Genomic DNA, 24,547 nt, shown 5'->3' on the forward strand with positions numbered 1-24,547 from the left:
CTGGGTAGTAGTTTGAACTAAGGCAGTGCTGGGTGCCTCAACCTTGAACTTCAGAAAATTTAGCCTAACCTCTTCACCAGAACACTCAAAGCCATCATTTATGTCCCATGAAGACTTCTAATTCAGAGTTCATGCCTTCTATTCTTTGAGAATGCTTCTTGACTTTAGAGTATATCTCATATCTATTTAGATAGTTAAAAAATGTCAATGTATAAAGAAGCTGTGTAACATCCCAGTATATACAAGATGAATTACAGATGCTCTTTTAGAGCATGAAAAATGGGTCTTAAAACCTATTGGGCACAACTAAAGAACTATTTTTTGTTTTGTTTTAAGACGCCTGGTAAGTAAATTATGTTTTGAGTCATCTAAACTAAGTTCTACATATTTGCATAGTTCTGCCTTTTTATCCCAAACTACCATATAATCCACTGGAAAATGAAAATACTCATTTTTGTTTTTCAAGAAATCATCTCAGCAGAATAAACAAATATGTCCTCCAGACTCAAATGTGCAGGTACACTACCTTAAAATACAATATTATTTGACTTTATAAGTTAAGCAGCAATAGTTGGTCAAAGAAGGGTGCACTGTAATGTTGAATGAAGATTTTTGCTTCCCTGATAGTATAAACCAAATAGACTTTCTACTGTAACTTTCCATATGTAAAGTTTAATAAATTTAAAAAGAAAATAATTCTGGTAACAACTGTTTATCTAACTCTGACAACTTCCAAAGAAAATCTAAAAATTTCCAAAACAAATTAAAAAAACAAAAGCCATATATTTAAAATTTTAGAAAAAAGTAAAGATGGATTAAATTTTATAGTAGTTGCACAGAAATGCTATCTCAAGGCTCTGATCCATAAGGCTATATTTACATATTAGTAAATATGTTCCACATCCTACTTTATAGAGATCAGTGGTAAATAATGTATCTCAATTATAAGATGAATTGATTCTGGCAAGGCAGGCTAACTTATTTTTAATATAACAGGCCACATAAAGTTTTTAATATAATTTGATTACATGCTCCAAAAGAATGAAAAACCTTTTCCCATATCATTTTTAAGATAATGTTTAATGAAAATACTACACTCTGTAGGATAGTCTTTTCTAAATTAAGTGAATATAAAGATCCCCAATATATCGTTCAAGTTGCTGCTCAAGTAAGAAACACAACTTTTGTTGTATTTTTATCAATTCAACTTTTATAGATTTTAGCAATCCTATTGTTCCAATCTAAAGAACAATATCTGTCAATTACTATGTATCTTCCTTTTGTTTTGATCTTTAACAATTTAAATCTAATCTTATCTTGAAGCAGAAGAATTAGATGACCTTTAAGTTCTTGTCTTCCTATACTACCTTTAAATTCTCAAATGACTGACATTTTGCCTTATGTAGTAAGGCAAATGTAGTATTTCAATCTACAGAAACAAGCAAGAGACTGTCCACAAGTCTTATTCTTGAGTTCTTTGCACACATATATGGAAACTTACTTTACATTACATGACAAATAATCCTATAATGCTAGATTAAGTCTGACCTTTTCTTGTTTTAAGAATAGTGTTAACACTTCTTGACTGGCCGTACTTGCTTCCTCCTACGCACAGGTGACTTCTTTATGTGCTATATTAGTTATCTATAGCTATGTAACAAAGCACCCAGAAACCTAGTGGCTTAAAATGAAAAGCAACAAATATTTATCATCTCACAGTTTCCATGGGTCAAGAAACTGGACACTGTTACAGGAGTGCCTCTGGCTCATGTTCTTTACCGAGGTTGTAATCAAGTTGTATGCTGGGACTCTATTCATCTCAAATTTCAGCTGGGGAAGGATCTGCTTTCAAGCCCACTCAGTAGCTGTTGACAGGCCTCAAATATCCAGTTCCAATCTAGCCCATGTGAGCCTCTCTGTAAGGCTGCCTAATGGCAGCTGGTTTCCCCCAAAGCAATCCAAGAGAATGTGAAAGAAAGCAAGAGCATGCCATGACACTGAAAGAGCACACAAAACAGAAGTCAACAATCTTTTAATAGCCCAATCTCACTCAATCCAGTCCAGACTCAAGAACAGGCTACCACTGGAGACTTCTACAATGTATTACACCAAATTTTTATTCTCTTGATAACTATATGAATGAAGCCACTAAGGCTTATTGAGGTTATGACTTGCCCAAGTAGCAGGGCTAGGACTGAAATCCAGGTGCATAGGACATACAATCTAGTCTTTAAACCACAATACTACACTGCCTTCTCAGATAAGAACTTCAGTTATGGCTAGAGGCCTTGGCACAAAATCTGTTTTGCTATAAATATGCAGCAGTTTTTTGCATTGCATTACACTAATGCAAAACCTGTCAAAGTGCCAAAAGCCCTGTAGATGCAGTTATTAAACTATGTAATTATCTTCTCTTAAAAAACAGTAGATTCAGGAAGATTTCTTTATAGCAATATACAAATGGTTCCCTGAAAATGCAACAGAAGCATTTAAAAAAAAAAAAAAAACCTGGCACATTAAATGCATCATATAAAAAATCACTGTCTTAAAGAATCTGTAGCCTTGGTGGCTATATATGAAAACAACAGACTACTTACTACTCTCTAGATTCTATTGAAATAAAGGAGAAACATGCATAAAGACAATTTGGGGTACAAATCTCACCTTGTGCTACCTGCTAGGCTTGTACAATCTTTGCCTGCTTACTTTCATATTTCCACTACTGATAAAATTGGCTACGTACACAAGTGAAAGCTGCCTCATTCCCAGTAGGAATTCTAATTCCTTCGTATTCAAAATTAAACCAAGGTAACAAAGCACAATTTAATCAAATGAAAGTTACTGTGAACAGACTTTTTTCTTTTTACATAAAAAAAGCTGCTCTTCCTCATCATACAGGGTTTTATAGTGTATACTTCATCACTGAAGTCTTAAATGAACAAACAAAGAAATAATACCATCTGCCTGGCATATTTTAAAACAGATTTATCCTACTGAGGGAATCACATGGGAAAACACCCTCCTTGTCAGTACTTTTAAAATCAATGCTGCCTCCCACCTGGATCTAAAAATGTAAGAAAATCCTAACATCCCTACTTCTTGTAAACAAGCAAAGGAGATTTGCTTTTAGTTAAGCTAAGCTAAGCTTAGATGTTATTGCACCTTCTCAAATAAAGATGTTGGAAAAATAACACTAAACACCTATCAAAAAGAAGATGTAAGAAGTTAGGGATTAAAGAAAAACCTGCCCAGTGCCTCTCTAATAAGCAGTCTTCTTTACCAATACAGCTCCCATTTAATTTTAGGAACAATGTGCACACATGCAGGCCATTATTCCCAAGACTCCCTCCCAGCTGGAAATAGCCAAGAAATGAGAGTGGCAGTTACTGGGTGGGATCCTCAACAGTGCTCCTTAAAAGTGGGACAGACACTTGTTCTTTCCCACTTTTGTTCCTTGAATTTTTTTTCTTCCTCCAATCATCACAAATATCTTTTCTAGAGCTCCAGCAGTCATTTTTGTAGCCTTAATGATATAAGTCAATGCTAAGGATAGAAAAAGTACAAAGAATGATTCTGAATCCTTTTATGACTTTGTCTAGCTTCTGTACTAGCTCTGAACTGTTTACTTCTGAACTTGCTTATGCTGTTGCTATTTCTAGCTTATGGTATAAGGAAGCAAATATAAATCCCAAGCAATAAAGCTATCAGCTTTACACTGTGCATTATCTGTTACAACAAAAACAAAAATTTAGTTTTTAGATGAGCAGCTTGAGAACTTGAGGACAAGCTCAAAATAGTAAATGAATGACACTAGAATTTATGAAAAAGTTGGAAATTTTAATGTGAAGACTGAAAACCAATGGAATAGAATTTCCTATAATAACTTAAGAATCGATGAAGAGTAAAAACAAATAATTGTAATGATCAGGTTATGTTTATTACCTGAACATATATGTATGACAGAAAACTTGTTAAATTGCATTGGCAAATGCCTCCTTTTTTTTTTTCCTTTTCTCTGCTACGTAGAGCATTTGCAGTTATAGCTAGAATAGTGAAAAAGAAAAAAACAGCATCTAAAAATGTTAAAAATATTTGATGGGTATGGATTTAAACTATAGCAATGAAATTTTGCCAAAACAAACAAATTTAACTCATGTCATGAAAAAAATATAAGGTTGCTAATTAACTTAAAATTATAACTATCATAGGTAAAACATGACAGTAGTTTTTTTTCCCCCAGGAAACTACAAGCTGCTTCTGCAGAATAATTTTGATAGGCAGGATCTTATAGCATATATATATTTATACTGAATATCATTTTCACCCCATTGTTTTGATGGTCATTTTCTATTCACCAGTTTTAACAGTATATTTTTAGGTTGCCACAATCACTTCTGGAACAAAAAGATATTTAAATTAATAAATACTTTAAGACAAAATCAGTAAAACCAAAGACACTCTGATCAAAACCAGACATTTAGGAAAATTCATCCCAATGATAATAAAAGCATTAAAAGCTAATGCTGAAAGTGAGCTTCTAATCTCCTGAGCAGTGTTCTAAGCACTTTACACATGCTAACTCATTTATTTATCATAATAACCCTCAAGGAAGTAGGCAGTATTTTTATCTCCATTGTACAGAACAACAAACTGGCCCAGAGAGGTTAAAGTATTTGTCTAATGTACACATTCAATAAAAAACAAAGCTTGATTTTAATCCAGAAAATCTGATTTAAAATCCCATACTCCTAATTGTATACTATATTTCTCTATGATGAAACATATTTCTAGGTCATGCTATAGTTTAATGCTACGTTTTCCCATAAAATTAGACAATGCTGTGATGGTAAAGAAACGAAAGCAAGAGAAGGCCTATGATCTTTCTTTTTCATTAAAAACCTGTAGGGGCATTTACAAAGCACAACTGATAGTACTTTAGATAGAAACTGCATAAGTTAATGCCATAACTCTGGGGCATCTATGAGGCTGGCATAAAAGCGATTGCAACTTTTGTTTCTATTTCAGTAATTCTCTTTTCTTGTTAACTAACATTGTCTTACCATATTTGATTTTTAGGCAACCCAAACAGTAAACTGTTGTAAACAATTCCTATAGGATTGGTCCTTCTGCCATTATCTGCATTCTAAAATGTTATCTAAATAGATAAAACTTTCCATTTCTCACATATGCTTTATAGGTGAGAACAAAGTTCAGAATAAAATCCGGTAAAAGTTACTTAAAATGTTTTATGCTACCAATCTTTACCAAACATCATTTCTAATGTACTGAAGTTACAGAGTAATATTAGTGGGGGAAGGGAGAATAATTTTCTTTTTTAAAAAAGTTATCCAAGTGCATACTGCAACTGTGATGCCACTAAATACCGTATGAATTAGTCACTCTATCCTAAGAGATCTGCTTTTTGCTGCAGTGTCCTCTCTGAGGATCCAACTAATCAATGCAATGCAGCAAGTGCAATGCACTGAAACTTTTGTCTTCTGTTTTAACATAAATAAATGATGTTGTGTAAGGGAATGGAAGGATCAAGTAATCAAATAATGAGTGGTCAATCAAATGCAGACAATTATCATATACACATTCCATGGGTATGGCTTATTCCTGTGACCTGTCATTTCATTTACTATCTAGGTATCATTATGCCTGGATGAAAAATAAAGTTATTTTTGCTGATGTATTTCCATATTTCTTTAAATAAAAGATACTATGGAGTTTAAAGTCTTCAGAAAATACCAAGACAGCTGTACCAAATGAAACTATACACATTAAAAACCTGTTAAATGTTGGCATGCCAAACAGCAAACTAATCACATTTTCTGAACACTTGTAGGTCCTACCTACTTTTCTGTAAAAATCTGGCAATCAAAAGCTATATGAGTGTCTCATTTTATAGTTCTTTATTTCTTCAATGAAAGCACTGATGTATATTTTTAATTTTATAGTTGGCATATATACATATACAAATGTCACCAAAAATACAGTCTTTTGGTGATCGTCAAAGTTTAGATTAAAATGAATTAAGTGTCCAGCTCTGCCTGGGTTGGTTAAGCACCAAAAACAAATGCAATAAAAACAAAGATAAATAGCTGGGACTTGATTATACTAAAGACTTTTGCATAGCAAAAGGAAAAGTCAGAAGAGTAAACAGAAAACCCACATAGTGGGAGAAAAATCTTCACAACATATACATCTGACAAAGGACTAATATCCAGAATCTACCACCAAATCAACAAAATTAGCAAGGAAAAACAAAGAATCCCATCAAAAAGTGGGCTAAGGACATGAACAGACTATTCTCCAAAGAAGATATGTAATGGCCAACAAACATATGAAAAAATGCTCAACATCACTAATGATCAGGGAAACGCAAACCAAAACCACAACACAGTACCACCTTACTACTGCACGAATGGCCATAATAAAAAAATCAAAAAATAATAGATACCTGCATGGATGCAGTGAACACGGAACACTTCTATACTGCTGGTGGTAATCTAAACTAGTACAATCACTACGGAAAACAGTGTGGAGATTTATTAAAGAACTAAAAGTAGAACTACCATGTGATCCAGCAATCCCACTACTGGGTATCTATCCAGAGAAAAATAAGTCATTGTAGGAAAAAGATACTCGCACACCCATGTTTATGGCAGCAGAATTTGCAACTGCAAAAAGGTGGAACCAGCCCAAATGTCCATCAATCAATGATTAAAGAAACTGTGGTCTAGATATATGATGGAATACTACTCAACCATAAAAATGAGTGAATTAATGGCATTCACAGCAACCTGGATGGGATTGGAGACTATTATTCTAAGTGACATAACTCAGGAATGGAAAACCAAACATCACATGTTGTCACTTATAAGTGGGAGCTAAGCCATTAGGATGCAAAGGCATAAAAATGACACAGTGGACTTCTGGGACTCGGGCAAAGGGCAGGAAGGGAGTGAGGAATAAAAGTGGGTGCAGTGTATACTGCTTGGGTGATGAGTGCAGCAAAATCTCACAAATCACCACTAAAAAAGTTACTCATGTAACCAAACACTACCTGTTTCCCAATAATCTGTGGAAATAATAAAATAAAAACAAATAAAACTCTATGTGTGAATATGTGCCATGGAATATTGAAGAAAAACACAGCCTCAAATTTGATAACTTTGTTTAGTAGGTTAAAGAGCAGTTAGAAGGTTGTTTATAGAAGTACCAATACAGATGATACGCCATTATACTTAACAAAACAGAAAAGTCAGTCTGTTTAAATGTGTTGTAAGTTAACATTTAGGGCTTGGGCTCTCACTAATAAGGCCCTTGGGAAAATATAAACATCCCTTCTCAATTCAGATCTCAGGCTTGCCCACCACATTCTTGTTTTCAGCTTGAGCTTTTGGCACTTCAGCCTGTAACTAAGGCCTTGCAACAGATGCCAAACTAAACATTTGGGAAACACAATTACAATAACATCCTTTTTTGTTTAAGTAATTTAAAAGCATATAACATGAAGTAAAACAAAGAAAAACTAGGAGGAGGAAATAATTCTAAGAAACAGAAAATGTGACATCTTTCAAAGCATTTTCTTGGATGTTCCTACCTTATTTAGAGTACACACGTAATTGTCAGGATAGCCTTTGGAGCACAGGAGAAGGAGAGATATGAATTTGATAACAGACATCAGTGAATATAAAAAAATAAAATTACTGAATGTATAGGGTACTGGCACAACAAAGATTCACTCAAGTTTACTTTTCACATCTCCATTTCTGGCTAGTTTGCATGACTGACTAGTAGGCATCTGCTGTGCTTTGAATGTCCCCTCCAAAACCCATGTTGAAATTTAATTGCCATTGTAACAGCATTTAAAGGTGAGACCTTTAAGAGGTGATATCATGAGGGCTCTGCCCTCGTGAAGGGATGACTACTGTTATTATTGAGAGAATAGGGTTGTTATCTCAGGGGGGTTCCTTATAAAAGAATGAGTTTAGCCCCCTTCTCTATCTCTTGCCCTCTCATCTTCTGGCATGGGATGATGCAGCAAGAAGGCCTTCACCAAATAAATGCCAGCACCTTGGTCTTGAACTTCCCCACCAATAGAACTGTGAGAAAATAAATTTCTTTTTCTTTCTTTTTTTTTTTTTTAGAGACAGGGTCTCATTCTGTCACCAAGGCTGGAGTACAGTGGCACAATCTTGGCTCACTGCAACCTCTGCCTCTCAGGGCTCAAGCAATCTTCCTACCTCAGCCTACCGAGTAGCTGGGAATACAGGTGCATGCTACTATGCCCAACTATGTTTGTAATTTTTGCAGAGATGTGGTTTTGTAGAGATATGGTTTTGTAGAGATACAACTATTTTTGCAGAGACGTGTTGCCATGTTGACCAGGCTAGTCTTGAACTTCTGGGCTCAAGCAATCTGCCCAGCTCAGCATCCCAAAGTACTGGGAACACAGGTATGAGCCACTGCACTTGGTCTAGAAAATAAATTTCTGGTCATTAAAAATTAGCCAGTTTTAGGTTTTGTTATAGCAGCACAAAATAGACCAAGACAGCATCCTAATAAAACCCCAACAGACTGATTTTTTTTTTTAACCATTAACTTTTTCAGGTAAAGTCTGTCTCACTCTTTAAGAAGAGGAAAATAACTGTCTGCTCCTGAATGCTTTTATATTAAACTTGTCTGAGCACATTACTCATGATGTAGAAAACATTTTAACATGTTTAGCAGGAAGTGCCTCAATGTCAGAAGACTATTCTTAAAATGCCAGATTGCTCTAATAATATTTCTGTGAACTTATTAAAATGACATGCTAACTAACCCCTTTCAATTAGTCTTTGTAATGTATATCCTTTATGGCAAAAGAGTAGTTCCCTTTGTGGGGAATAGCAGTGACTGGAAGGAGGTGGATGGAGAGGGAGGGTGTGGGATGTTGGTAATATTCTGCTTCTTGGCCAGGGTGCTTGTTACACAGATGTGCTTGCCTCATGAAAATTCACTGAGGAAAAAAAATCATAGAATCTATGTTAAACTAAAGTGAGTTTTTAGAAAAGTAAGCTCTGAGTAGATGCAGCCTCAGATATTATAATTTTTGTTGATAGTTAAAACATATTAATGGGTTATTATTGATAAACAACATAACCAAATAAAAATAATGATGCTGCATTGATGAAACAACAGCTCATTTTAGATTATCACTTATCACTCTTTTATGCATTTTCTAAATACTGTTTTCTTTTTTTTTTTAAGGTTATATTCATTGAATTTATTTTACAAACAGTCTATACGGAATTAAAAAGTTAACTAAAGAGTTAGCCAAAAGGGTATGAAATCAATTAAGGAAATCAACAGGGCTACATTATTAAAATGTTCTAGAAATCCCAATCTATTTTCTTGAGGCCTCTTTACAAGATCCAAGAGAGAATACGTGGACATGTGAAACCAACTACTTGTCAAAGCAGGGAGGTCACATTTCACAAAACCAATAGTAGGAGGTATCTCATCAAAATAAAATCCTTAGCTAATGGGGAGACAAGTCATCTTCTCCAGTTATTTCTAGCCTTTCAAAGATTCTTCCCTACCAAAGTGCCTCATAAGAAGCAAGAAAATAGCAATCTTAGAAATCATTGGTTTTGAGATCTGGAGTAGTGGATGGTACAGTTGGGGAAAAAAAATAAAACACAACCGATTTCTTTTTTTCTTGGGGATGGGGAAGAAAGGAGTTTGGGTAGAGTATTTGACCTGTATACAGACTGTAAATTAAGCCCTCCATTTTCACCCTTTTTTTTTTTTTTAAGTTGACAGGTACATGTGCATATTTGTTACAAAAGTAAACTTCTGTCATGGCGGTTTGTCATTCAGAGTATTTCATCACCCAGGTATTAAACCTAGTATCTGTTAGTTATTTTTACTGATCCTCTCCCTCTTTCCACCCTCTAGCAGGTCACAGCATCTGTTGTTCCAATGGAACAGAATAGAGAGCCCAGAAATAAGGCCTCACACTTACAGCCATCTGATCTTTGGCAAAGCTGACCAAAACAAGCAATGGGGAAAGGACTCCCCGTTCAATAAATTGTGCTAGGATAACTAGCTAGCCATATGCAGAAGATTGAAACTGAACGCCCTCCTTATGCCATATACAAAAATCAAATCAAGATGCATTAAAAACTTAAATGTAAAACTCAAAACTATAAAAATTCTGGAAGACAACCTAGGTAATGCCATTCTGGACATAGGAATGGACAAAGATTTCTTGATAAAGACACCAAAAGAAATTACAACCAAAGCCAAAATTGGCAAATGAGATTAAATTAAATGAAAGAGCTTCTGCACAGCAAAAGAAACTAACAGTAAACAGACAACCTACAGAATGGGAGAAAATTTTCAAAAACTGCATCTGATAAAGGTCTAATATCTAGGATCTAGAAGAAATTTAAACAAATTTACAAGAGAAAAAGAAACAACTCCATTAAAAAGTGGGCAAAGAACATGAACAGATACTTTTCAAAAGAAGACATACATATGGCCAACAGGCATATGAAGAAAAGCCCAACATTACTGATCATTAGAGAAATGCAAATCAAAACCACAATGAGATACCAGCTCACACCAGTCATAATAGCTATTATTAAAAAGTCAAAAAATTACAGATGCTTGCAAGGTTGAGGAAAACAGGGAATGCTTATACTGTTGGTGGGAGTGTAAATTAGTTCAACTATTGTGGAAAGAAATGGGCAATTCCTCAAAGAGCTAAAAACAAAACTTCCATTTAACCCAGAAATCCTATTGCTAGGTATATACCCAAATGAAAATAAATCATTCTATCATAAGGAAACATGTATGCATATGTCCACTGCAGTGCTATTCACAATAGCAAAGACCTGGAGTCAACCTAAATGCCCATCAATGACAGACTGGATAAAGAAAATGTAGTACATATACGCCCTGGAATACTATGTAGCCACAAGAAGAACATGATCATGCTCTTTGGAGGAACATGAATGGAGCTGGAACCCATTATCTTTAACAAACTAGCACAGGATCAGAAAATCAAATACAAATGTTTTCTTAATACTTAAGACAGTGATGCAATCAAGGGTCAGTTTATCTGTTTTTCTTACTTTCATACATATCAGTACAATTAGCACTCTCTCTGAAAGAAAACACAGGTTGAGTATCCCTTATCCAAAATGCTTGGGACTACAAGTGTTTTGAATTTGAAACTTTTTGGATTTTGGAATATTCATGTTATAACTACCGGCTGAGGATCCCAAATCCAAAAATCCTAAATCCAAAATATTCCCATGAGGATTCTCTTTGAGCAACATATGTCAGTGCTCAAAAAGTTTTTACTTGAAGCATTCTGGACTTCCAATTTTCAGATTGGGGATGCTCAATTTGTCAACAATTTCCTCTAAAAAATGACAGTAAAAACTATAATTAAATACTTACAATGTGCCATGTGTTAGACACTGAGCTAAGTGGTTTACATGCCCACTACCACTTAATCTTTAAAGAATGAGGACATTCCTGCTGAGAAGCACCAGCAACATTGTGAATACTCAATAACATTAGCTATTATTATGATGTAGCTGCATAGGATTTCCCTCCTTTTATAGTTTGCATGTTCTTTTGTTTATTCAAGCAATAGCTGAGGATCTATTACTTGCCAGGCACGGTTCTGAACAATGTAGCAATCTTAATCCTGTCCTGTTTCTGCCAAGCATCCCTTTGAGGGAGTCCTGGAAGATTTACATCTAGGAAAAGCTTTGCTAACAGTTTTGAATATCTTTTAATTTTACAGCACAGCTGAGACTTAAAGTACAGCATGAGGGAGGAAAGGCCATATAAGGACCCTTTCTGCATTTTGACAACCTTAACTAATTAGTTCTCTATAAATGAGATTTATTTCCTAACCAATAACCATTCTGTGGTATCTAATCCCTTCTGTATCATACAACTTGGCATTTATTGATTCACTAATTGCTTCATGTTTTAACAAGGAACCCAATTTGTTCATAAACCGTATGGGAATGGAGGTCATGCTTTATGCATCAGGGGTTGGCAAACTTTTGTAAAGGAACAGATAGAAAATATTTCAGACTCAGTAGGCCATATGGTCACCATCACAACTACTCAACTCTGCTGCTGTAGCATATAAAAGCAGCCATAAATAATACATAAATAAATGGAAGAAGCTGTGTTTCAATAGAACTTTATTTAAGAAGACACAGGGCAAACTGGATTTGGCCCATTAGCCATGTTTTGCTGACCTCTGATTTATCCCAAAATACATTTAACTGTGCTAGATAGATAGCTGGCCTCAGTAAATATGCCTTGCTTGAAAGAGTAAATGACATTGAAAAAGGAAATAACAGAAAATAGAGAAAGTGGGATGCACTTATTTCTCTCCTAATTCAGGCTCCACATGAGCTAAAGATAATATTCTTTATGCTGATTTAAGGTGTTTTTCCCTTGGGAGAAGGGGGAAAAAAACTGACATGAAAGTAATATTGATAGAGAAGCATAAACTTTGGTGCTTAGCCTGGTACTTTTTCCCTTGCAAATACAAGAGAGATATTTGTACACTAGGTAGGAAAATCTACTGGAAAAAGAATCTGTTCATAGAGAAATGTACCAAAGAAACCCAAAAATCAGTGTTCCAAGTAGTTGGAATTTAAAAAATAAGATTTTTAAAAAATAAGATGAACACAAGATGTTAAGTACCAAAATCCAGCTAGTCATATACATGCGTGTTTTTAATGAGATTCAGAGCAATTTCCATAAAATGAAAGAACAGAAGTTAATTTACTTCACTGAAAACATGAGAAGTCCTAGAGTACCCTAGAATTGAGAGCCTTTTATTATTTTCTCATGGCTGATAATAATGTTTATCTGCCAACAACAAGCAAAACTCCTGGTTATGATGGAAACAGAAGTCTGCTAGCTGCATAAAATGACAGCAAAGGACCACACCAACACATTTTTTTTCCCCAAGACAAAATTGACATATGAGAGGCAGACACAGTGCAGAAGCTCCTTCACGAAACAAAGTAAAAAACAAGTACAGCTTTTTCTCAGACTCCACTGTAAAGAACAAGTATTTTGGTAAAAGGAATCACCCTAGGCTCAATCCTTGCTATGACCTCCATTCTCATTTAATCAGCAAATATTTAACGAATGCTTATAATGTATCACACACCTTTGCATATATTGGGAACACATGGCTCTTTTAAAGCCCTTCATTCTTCTTGAGGGGAAAACAGCCACCATTTGAAATAGCAGATCAAACAGTTACAGTTACTCGTAAGTGCTAGGAAAAAAAAAATAATGCATTGGTGGTAGAACATGCCACATGCAGGGAGGAGAATATGCAGTTATTGTTACCTACATTGGCTATGAATCGCTTTTCTGAAGAGGTGACATTTGGGAAGCCTTTGGACGATTTCAAGTATGAGAATGCAATGATCTGGTTTATGTTCTGGGAAGTTAGCTGCTGTATGGAAAACGTACTGCAGTAGGGTGGGAGTGGGTGAAACAGTGAAAGCAAGTAGTCCTGGTAAGGATAATGGTGGCTTGGTCTTGCGACACAGTAGTGGAGATGGTGATAAATGACAGGAGATATTATGAAGACACATTTGACCTGGTGAAAGTTCATCGTGGCTTGGGCTACAGGGCATGCAATGAAGAAAGGTGGTAAGCTGATGAACTCAGAATTATTAAGAAGTACATATGTCAATCTTTTCAGAAGACTGTGTGAGCTTTGAAGAAAGGATAACTTCTAGAATTTGGTTTGAGTAGCTGGTGCCATTTATTGAGAAAAGAAAGACTTGTGAAGGAGCAAATCTGGCAGGTGATGGGTTGTGGATATCAATCATTGTTTTAGACACACTAAGACTTACTTCCCAGCCCACGTCCAAAAGTAGGCTTAAGAGAGGAGTCTGGATGTTGTGTTCCTCAAGCTAAAAAAAATTATCTCACAGCTCTTTATACTATTCAAAAGATTAAATACATGACAGAGCTTTGATAAATACATGATAAATCAATTTATACAACAAATCATTATCTAAGATGGTTAATTTTATGTATCCACTAAACTGAGATACAGATATCTGGCTAAAGATTATTCTGGGTGTGTCTGTAAGGGTGTTTAAAAATGAGATTAACATTTACATCAGCAGGGTGAGTAAAGCAGACTGCCTGCCCTAATGTGGTGGCCTCATTTAATTGATTAAAGACCTGACTAGAACAAAAAGACTGAACATGAACAAACTCCTGCTTGACGTTGGTCTTTTCTGGTCTTAGGACTGAAACTAAAACATAAGCCCTTATTTGATTTCAAGTCTTCCAACTTTTAGTCTGGAACTTACACCATCAGTTCTCTTGCTTCTTATGCATTTAGATTCAGACTGGAACCACATATCAGCTCTCCTGAGTTTCCAGCTTGTTGACTACAGATCTTAGGACTTCTCAGCCTCCATAAGCATGACAGCCAATCCTTTATGATAAATCTCTTGCTAAACACACACACACACACACACACACACACACACACACACACGCGCGCGCGCTTGCGCGCCCCCTTTTGACTCTGTTGACTCTGTCTCTCTGGAGAATCCTAATATACCAACTGTTTTTCAAAGTCTAATTATTTGAAAATAATTTCATGTTAGGTAAAAAGCATGAAAGCCTTCCAGGGAAACTTTTATTTTGATTTCTTATCCAAAAACCAGCTTCTCCATCCTTTGCAATTTCAAGATTCAGCCCTTGGTGTCTCTACTCCCTTCTACATGGGTACCCCTACTTGTTTTATAATCATACTCTCAAGAAAGAAGAGTTCAAGGATGAGAACTGATGCATTACCAGAGCATGCAAAACTATTAACAGTCCAGAAATAGGAGGCGAGTTCCTGGATCAAGACATATGGATTTCCTATCTATGGGAAAATAATATTCATTTACCAAACATTTTGGACTAGAAATAGCCTTGCCACGAGTCTACTTTATTAATACCTACTTGTAAGAAATAGAAATTTTGTGTTTCCTTCTTCCCACTCTTGTTTCGATAATCATCAGCCCTGAGAGCAATACAAATATTTTCATTTGGATAGTACCTGGCTAGCTATCACACATATCTTTTAATACAATGTGCAGTCTATATATGGCTCTTTAAATACAATGTATATTTAATTATACAATGATTATCTATAGAGAATTATTTTTAAAGATAACTTTAAAAAATGATATAAATTAAATCCTTTAAGTCACTCATGTCACCATCCAGAAATAAGCTCAATTAAACTGTTGATGTATATTATACTCGTACCTAGAGACTAGCATTTCTTTGTTGTTTGAAGATAATAGTCCTCAGTCTTTCATGATGACACATGTACTTCCACTACTACCACCCCTATCCTGTCACCAAAATCTACCTTGTACCTCCTCATTTGGATCCCAGACCAATGCCATGAATCAAGTTACATCATAATCCAGCTTAGAAAGGCACTATATATCAAAGGAACTGTAGGACCTAGCCAATGTGTACCCACAGGAGGCAGGAAACTATGTATGAGAGAGTGCTAGATCAAGAGAAGATAGAATCCGTGTTTGTATAATGGAGAGATTATTGATATGGGAACATTCCCTCACAGCATTTAACACTCCAGCAAGACTACAGGAGAAGATGCTAAGACACTGCTATGGTGGCTCTTGGTAGCATACAGAAAGCAGTCTACATGATATGAAACAGAAATTCCATAACTGCTGTGGCAGACAGAAGTCTTATCACAGACTATACAACTAGAACGTACTGGCCTAATAGAATGATGGGATGGTCTATTGAAGGCACAGCTAAGACCTTACCTTGGAGATGATATCCTGTAATCCATTTTCTAGGTCACAGGATACACCCTAAATCAATACCCATTAAATAGAGCTATGTTTGCTATGTTTCCCAGAAGTAGAATTTATGGGTTCAGAAACCAAGGGGTAGAAATAAGAGTGGCCCTACATACTTATCACCATTCTTCATAACTGACTCAGGCAATATGTACTTCTCATTCCTGCAATCTCTGGGCTTTAGAGGTCCTGACCTGGATGGGGGATGCTTCCACCAGAGGATACAGAATGAGTCCCACTAAACTTTAAGCTATTACTGTCACCTGGTCACTTCAGGCTCCACATGTCAAGAACTCTAGCCAAGGAAATAAAGCAGACGAAATTGATCCTGATCAATAAAAGGAGGTAAGGCTGTTGCACAATGGGATAAAGTAAAACCATGATTGGCATCCAAGTGATCCAGTAGGGCATCTCTTGGTATTCCCGTGCCTATTTTTGACGGTAAACAGACAAGCACAGCAGTCATAGCCATAACATGACAGCCAGGGCCTTATAGGTCCCATGGATACAGGTCTGTGTTATCCCATCAGGTAAACCCCTACAACAAACAGAGTTCAACCAAACATAAGAGAAATCTAGAAAAAAGAAGAAAAAAGAGAGATGAGAATCAGTTGGCTCCTGAGAACAGCTGTAGCAGGAGTTATAGCTTCTCCCACTAACTTTTCTCTTTTAAGTCTCCCCAGAAAAGACCAGAGAAACTAACGGAATTCTAGAGGAGCTGCTAAAATAAATTATTATATAGAGGAAGTGGATTTGAGTGTACAAAACATGGACTGTAGTGCACCACCCAGAGCCTGCCTTGAGGACTAATGTACTAATTTCTCCAGCTGCTGGTAGTGGTTTGTGGTACTCTGCTGAGTCCCTCTCCAAGAACTGCTACCTTGGCTGAGAGCCTCCCACATCCAATGAATGGTCAGTATATGGGTACCAAAGCTCAGTCCGCTTTCCCTAAAGTGATTCAACCCTGAAGGGCCATGCCCACTCCAGGGCTCAGCCAAATTCCTTGTGCAACTATATTTTGTTGGATCCTACGCTTCCTCCTCCCCCATACATGCTGAGCCCCAGGGCATTTCCTAATGAATTTTCTGCATGTAAATCTCTATCACAGGGGCCTTTTTGAAGCTATCTCACCTAAGACAAACTGGTAAGACTGTACTAGTATCTAGTATTAGCTGATTATTAAATCTGGAGCTAGCACAATAAAAGACATTAATTAACTTCTAGAGCTGGAAGGAATTAGGAAGAACATTCTGTTCAATGGTAAACAGTTTTTTTCTCCAAAGATGAATTTAGAAAAATGGCATGGGTAGGGAGGGAAGGAAGAAAAGACAACTGAGAAACATTCAGAATAATTTGTACAAGTCCCTTGGAAAAATATCTTTATAACTTAGAGTACTTACTTTAGTGATTAGAAGTATGTCCTTGAGAAAACTGGCAGTGCTTTTGGAGTCAGCTGTTTTGTTTGTAACAACTAGCGGGTGGCTACTACTGACATCTACTGGGTAGAGACCACCAGATGCTGCTACAGATGGGACAGTGACTGTGCAGCCCCCACAACAAAGAATTATCTGGTCCAAAATGTCAATATGCTGAGATTACAAAAGTGTGGTTTAGAGTTTACCAATCACATTATGCTCATTATCTCATTTCATTCTTGAGATTACTAAGATTGTTTCACATCTTCAGATGGCAGTCACTATGTAACTGGAGAACACTGGAAGTTTTTTACCCCTTAATCTCTTCCCTATAAACCAAGAAGGATACAAGCCTATTTATAAAGCTTGATTTGCAGGATCAAGACTATCATTCACAAATATATTCAAATCCTTCACTGTATTAAGATATTAAATCATGAATTTGCATCAGATAAAAATTATCTGCACACATACGAATTCTGCATTTATATAATGTTTATTCCCAAAGCTTCATTCTTATAAAGAATGTCTAAATTTTATGTGACTACTGGTGGATTTGACCTATTTATATACCATGTTATCTTTTCGTTTTTGTCTTTTTACCCCTGAGGGACAGATTCAGTAAATATTGTCATCAATGCTAATACACAGCTCTATCAAGAGGACGTATGGAGTCCAGTTTTATATGAGTACTCTCTCTGAAGTTCTGATTCTGCCACTTTCCGGTGGTGTGACCTTGCACAAGTTATCTAACCTTTCTCAAAGCTTTAGTTTTCTTACCTGTAAAATAAGGATTATAACAGAATCTGAACTACCGGCCCTGTCATAAGCATTAAACGAGATAATGCACATGAAACACAGTGACTGGTAAACCACATACAATGAATAAATAGTGGCTGTGTTAAACATTTGGCTTCCAGCATTTATTTCTCCTTCCTAATGACAACTTGAATTCCATTGGGGAATTAATTCTTACTCACTGGACTGTAATTAGGAATCTTGTCTTTCCCTAGCAAAGAGGCAAGCATGTTCCCTAGCAAAGAGCCAAACTAGTTCAATTAGATGCTTCCTCCTTGGAATTTACATGGTCAGAGGAGAAACAAAGACACAGGAATGGTTTTGTCCATTCCTAGTAATGATGCCCTGGCCAGTTTATTTTTCACTATGAGAGCACTGCTAATGTTGCTGCCTCTGAGTTTCCAAAGATGTCTTGCTCTTTTGCCCCTTACCAAATCTGGTATACAGCTTCCTATCATGCCTCTGATAACCTTTTAACAAATTCCCTTTCCCTAAAGTTAGTCTGATTCATTTTCCATTGCTTGCAATTAAAGGACCCTATAGATATAAGAGTAGCTATGTATTACATACACATCAAACATTTAACTCTTCAAAGTAAATACAAATAAGATGGAGTAATTTGTCTCTGCTCCCAGAAATATGTTAATCATTAATTTGATTTTGATTTTAGCCCTAATACACATCCACATACAGTGAAACCTACATAGGAATTGAAACACTGCTTACCTAAAGGAAATTTTTCTGTGGTGCAAAGGTGCTGTTTAAGCAGTCATCTCTGTTTGCTCTCTGTTGGAGCACTTCTTGGTAGGACTTCAAGAAATACAAAGCAAATGAAAAAAAAAAAACTGAATGTCTTATTGATGTCTGATTGCCTGAGTCCACAATTCTATAGACTCACCTGAGATCTTAAATAAGAATCTTTTCAGATACAGAAGCTTTCATTATTTTTGGCTTTACTTCTGTGTCTTGGATGTGGTTACTCTTTGGGTATAGCTATGGGTCAAGACTCTGGGTGGTAAATCTGAATCTGTAATTCCTGGCATCAGGCTCATTAGGAGAGGAGTGTAGCACTGGTAACTGCATGTTTCTTAAACAAGGAAAGAAATGAATTATCACTTTGGGTTTTCCTTTACAGACGCTTTCATTAATTTCATTTTTTACTGTGAAAAGATGAAACTCAATTCTCTAAGTTACTGTAGCATTTAATTTGCAGAATAACTCTTTCAGGGCCATGGAATATTGTGCCTCTCTCAGGTTGGCAGCAATAAGAAGAAGCCAGTAAGATGGCATTTCAGTGCAGAGTACAAAAATCTTTTATTTCCCATCATTTGGTATATAAAATGCAGAATCAATTAGTTTTCCCACATCCCAAATTAGAAAAAAAGGCAAATAGTAATGATTCTTAGTGCAGGGAAATTTGGAAAAAAAAAATAAGAAAGGCAAAGATTTTCTGGTTCTTGCTGAATAATTTTGCCAAATATTTCCGCAAAATATTTATTTAAAAATGTGAGGTAAAAAATTAGTCCATTTGGCAGATACTACAATGGGTAACTGTTGTTATTTTCAGTACTACTGAAACAGCTTTTATATCTTGAAGTGTAGAGTTTAGGTTTCTCTGTGAGTCCCACTGCTGATCTGTCATTTTTGTTGCAAGTTTCTAAAACTGAAATAACAACTCCAAAAGAATTTCCACAGATTAATTTATAACTATAGGGAAACTGCTTTACTAAACTTCACTTAAGTCAGTTAGCTGCCAGGCAGGGCATTTTTTTCCTTGGTCTACATTATGATAAGTCAAACAAACATGTAAGAATCTTTTATGTGAAGTAAGCATGCCATGCCTACACGTGTAGCTTGTGAAAAAAGAAGCAAATGTAAGGAGCCATGTAAACTTTAGAGTGTAAGAGTAGAAGTAAGGATACCACAGAAGTCAGGCAAAACATGATAATGGCTTGGACAGCGGTGACAGCAAAGGACTTGACAGAGTTGACAGCAATATATAACAGATTCTTTATATACTGAAGACAGATTTCACTATGTATTGAATATGACGGAAGAGGAGACAGAAGTCATATAAAAATTTTTAGCTTAAAAGCATCCACACAATGAAGAAATTGCGTCAACTAATGGGCAAAACAACCTGCTAGCATCAAAATGGCAGTATCAAATTCACACATAACGATACTAACATCAAATGTAAATGGGCTAAATGCCCCAGTCAAAAGACACAGACTGGCAAATTGGATAACAAGTCAAAACCCATCGGTGTGTCGTATCCAGGAAACCCATCTCACATGCAAGGACACACATAGGCTCAAAATAAAGGGACGGAGGAAGATTTACCAAGCAAATGGAGAGCAAAAAAAAAAAAAAAAAAAAAAAGCAGGAGTTGCAATCCTAGTCTCTGATAAAATAGACTTTAAACCAACACAGATCAAAAGAGGCAAAGAAGGGCATTACATAATGGTAAAAGGATCAATGCAACAAGAGCTAACTATCGTAAATACATATGCACTCAATACAGGAGCACCCAAATACATAAAACATGTTCTTCACAACCTACAAAGAGACTTAGACTCCCACCCAATAATAGTGGGAGACTTTAACACTCCACTGTCAATATTAGACAGATCAATGAGACAGAAAATTAACAAGGATATCCAGGACTTGAACTCAGATTCAGACCAAGCAAACCTAATAGACATTTACAGAACTCTCCATCCCAAATCCACAGAATATACATTCTTCTCAGCACCACATCACACCTACTATAAAACTGACCACATAATTGGAAGTAAAGCACTCCTCAGCAAATGCAAAAGAATGGAAATCATAACAGTCTCTCAGACCACAGTGCAATCAAATTAGAACTCAGGATTAAGAAGCTAACTCAGAACTGCACAACTTCATGGAAACTCAGCAACTGGCTCTTGAATGTTGACCGGATAAACAATGAAATGAAGGCAGAAATAAAGATGTCCTTCGAAACCAATGAGAACGAACACACAATGTGCCAGAATCTCAGGGACACATTTAAAGCAGTGTCTAGAGGGAAATTTGCAGCAATAAATGCCCACATGAGAAGCAAAGAAAGATCTAAAATCGACACCCTACCATCAAAATTGAAAGAGCAAGAGGAGCAAGCTCAAACAAATTCAAAAGCTAGCAGAAGACAAGAAATAACTAAGATCAGAGCAGAACTGAAGGAGATAGAGACACAAAAAACCCTTCAAAAAATCAATAAATCCAGGAGCTGATTTTTTGAAAATATCAACAAAACAGACAGACCACTAACCAGATTAATAAAAAAGAAAAGAAAGAATAATCAAATAGACGCAATAAAAAACAATAAAGGGATATTACCACCGATTCCACAGAAATACAAACACCATCAGAGATTACTATATATATATGTGTGCATGTATATATATGTGTATATATATACATACATATATATGTGTGTGTATATATATATATAAAAGCGGGGGAGAGAGAGAAAAAAAATTTAGCTTAGACATTATTATTCTGGGAAGTTTTTTCTCTGATCCATTAGAGCTTGGTTAATCTCCACCCCAGGGTCCTGGTATATAGCCACTATATAAATATTCAATAAATATTTATTAATGTATGAATAGAATACATAAAATCAATGCAACAGAACTCAACACTCTTGTTAATAAAAGTATTGGGAAACATTTTCTTGGTATAGGATTGTACAAAAACTTTCTTCTTAATGGAGTGCTTCTTATAGAATTGGTGATGTAGCACCAATTCCATAAAACAATTCATAATCACTAGTATTTTATTATGAACCACTATAGTTAAATAATAGTAAATTCTTCAGCAAATGCTGGTAGCTCTTGAATGACTATATCCAGAGCATCTAATAGCCTAATGAATTTTTAAAAATTTAAGAACCTGAAGTATATATGAGAATTTCTATGACTTGTTTCATTTGAAATGTAAGATTTGCCAGATCACACATTATTGGACTCTAACAGATTGCATATAAAAATAAAATTATGGCTTCAGAGATGATTGTGAAGAAGGCAGGGAACATCCCAAGTCCTGACTGTTGTTAATGTAGTTCAAATATCTATGGAATAGATCTGTTCTGAGAAACTTTTGAATTTTTGTTTGGTTTTATACAGTAAATATATACTCTAAGACAAAGTTCTTGAAATACTTAAACTGACCAAAATAAATAAGTAGACAAACTTTCATTAGACTCAAAATTTGGTAATGGTATCTATTTATTTAGCTATTCACCAATACCTTCTGTGGCTCTATGTGCAAGCCTAGTGAGAATGAATCATGTCTTACCATTAAACTATTTTTGGCAGAAGCATTGAAGCAAAGACGATGATATATCTAAGTAAGCAGAATCCTCAATGAAAAATAAAGTGCCATATATTCCAAATGAAAACTCTTTGCCTTACTGTTAATAACTATATCTGTTTAGAAGGGAATTAAAGGTATACTACTTAACCAATAGAAGTTGCTCAGGCTCAGGGTAGTTTTACATCTGTGAGTTTACGACATTCAAGGATTGATTTTTCAGCTATGTAGGTAAATATGTATCAAAATACCAAGCACAGATCTTCTTCTTAAGAGATGACTTGAAGTAACTCAAGTTCATAAAACTGACCATAAAAACCTTCCCTATGCTGGAAACAAATCACAATCAGAAAGCTGCCTAGTGAACAAGGAATTTGAACAAATGAAGTTAGATTAGATAAATGTTTAATGGATTCCTTCATTCATTAAACAACATTTCATTAAACATCTGTTATGTTTCAGGCTTATTCTAGATATCAAGAATACAGCAGTGAACAAAACAGATGAGGCCTTTCTCTTTCAGAGCTTATATTTTAGTAGGAGAAACAGATAATTAACAAGAATTTTTGTCTGTTTTATTTACTGAAATATCCCTAAGCACTTGAGTAGCACTTGAGTGCTACCTGGCATATATTAGGTATTTGACAATATTGGTTCATTGAATGAATAGTGAGTGGTAAAAACATTAACATAATTTCAAATAGTTTTATGCATTAGGAAGAAAAAATAGAGTAATGATATTATAAAGGTTGGTAGGGGAGAAGATAGCTAATTTAGATTGGGTGGTATAGTAGATTATATAATTGCTAGGTAAATATTTAGTCATTATTTTCCTCATCTCCATGGGAGAAATAGGCTTTTTCACCCCATTGATGTTGAGTTTGACTGTGTGACATGCTTTGACTTCATGGAATATGGAATGTGCTTCCCTGCCCCTTGACCTTGGAGTTGACCATATAACTTGCTTTGGAGATATCAGCAGATAAGACACAATCAGAAGCTTGCAATGTTTACTGGTTTGGGCATCTCTCTTGCACTCTGCCACTGACATGAGAAGAATATGACTTGTTCACAGTTTCTGGGGCCAATCACAGTTTCCTTTTGAGTTTTGGAAATTCTGTTCAAGTGGCTTAATTTCTTTCACTAAATTCAAGGGCTTTGATTTTTGAGTATGTATGCTATTTTCAATAATCTCTCTATTGATATGTGAGTCATAAATATAAAAGGAGTGAATGAACCACATTGCACGATGGTGGAGGAAGTAAGAGAAAGATTTTTAATATCAAAGAATATAAAGTTGCAAAAAGGTAATATGTAAAGCTGCTATTGTTCGTAACAGGATTCTTAAGTAAATTAATCAGTAAAACCAACTAAGAGGAGAAGGAGAGGGCATGTTTGTTTCGTTCCATGGCTGAGCTTCACTCCAGGCAAAATACTTTCAACACATAATATATAAGAAAAGGAAAATGTGAACCACAGGAATGAAATAAATATCAAGGACAAAAGCAAAGTGTTGAATATATCAGTCACACTAAATCTTAAATGAGTAAGTACTCTAAACTACCAAGGAAAAACTAAGCCATAAAGTTATTTTAAACGTCAAATATCCCCACAGATGAATAAAAAGTAGACATTGAAATTTCTGTAAAATGCCAAGGAAGCTATGATTAATATGCTCCTAGTACAAGGTGTTAATCATATTATACATGTAAAAATTAAGGGAAAAACATAGGTAAAAGAATAGTGGGACTATTTTATGACTCAATCTCAATGTACACTGCTGGATACAGGGTTTATCCTGGAATATTTTACTTCAAATCAGATGTTCATAAAATCATCCATATTGGAAAAAAAGTCATCTGGAAAAGACTCAAATGGATTGGTGGAATCCAGCTTTGCACTTTAGTAGTATAATGCCCTGGGCACAACCTTCTCTAACAACCAGAACATAACATCAAAGATGTGATAAGAACCTGCAAAAAGAGATACCAGAAAATCTACATACTTAGTACAAAGTTAAGACAGAAATCTCTCCTTGTTCAAGCTTAACATATGTGTGACTTAATTTGATAAACAGTACTTTGATGTCTA

At 35.5% G+C, this 24,547-nt stretch overlaps 1 protein-coding gene across 14 annotated transcripts in view; it reads right to left on the bottom strand.

Annotated features, from left to right (window-relative positions):
• CCDC91 (coiled-coil domain containing 91) overlaps window positions 1-24,547 on the bottom strand; it is a 387,119-nt gene that overhangs the window by 44,882 nt on the left and 317,690 nt on the right. The window contains exon 13 of one of the 14 annotated variants that reach the window (XM_032283625.1): window positions 18,845-18,928. The exons of the other annotated variants lie outside the window; for them this stretch is intronic. Coding sequence (XP_032139516.1) covers window positions 18,845-18,928 — 84 coding nt within the window. The remainder of the gene's footprint in view (window positions 1-18,844; window positions 18,929-24,547) is intronic. 14 annotated transcript variants of the gene reach the window in all.

This window comes from Sapajus apella, unplaced genomic scaffold (genome assembly GCF_009761245.1).
Source record: "Sapajus apella isolate SASKATOON/1434 unplaced genomic scaffold, GSC_monkey_1.0 scaffold2, whole genome shotgun sequence".
Taxonomy (NCBI): domain Eukaryota; kingdom Metazoa; phylum Chordata; class Mammalia; order Primates; family Cebidae; genus Sapajus; species Sapajus apella.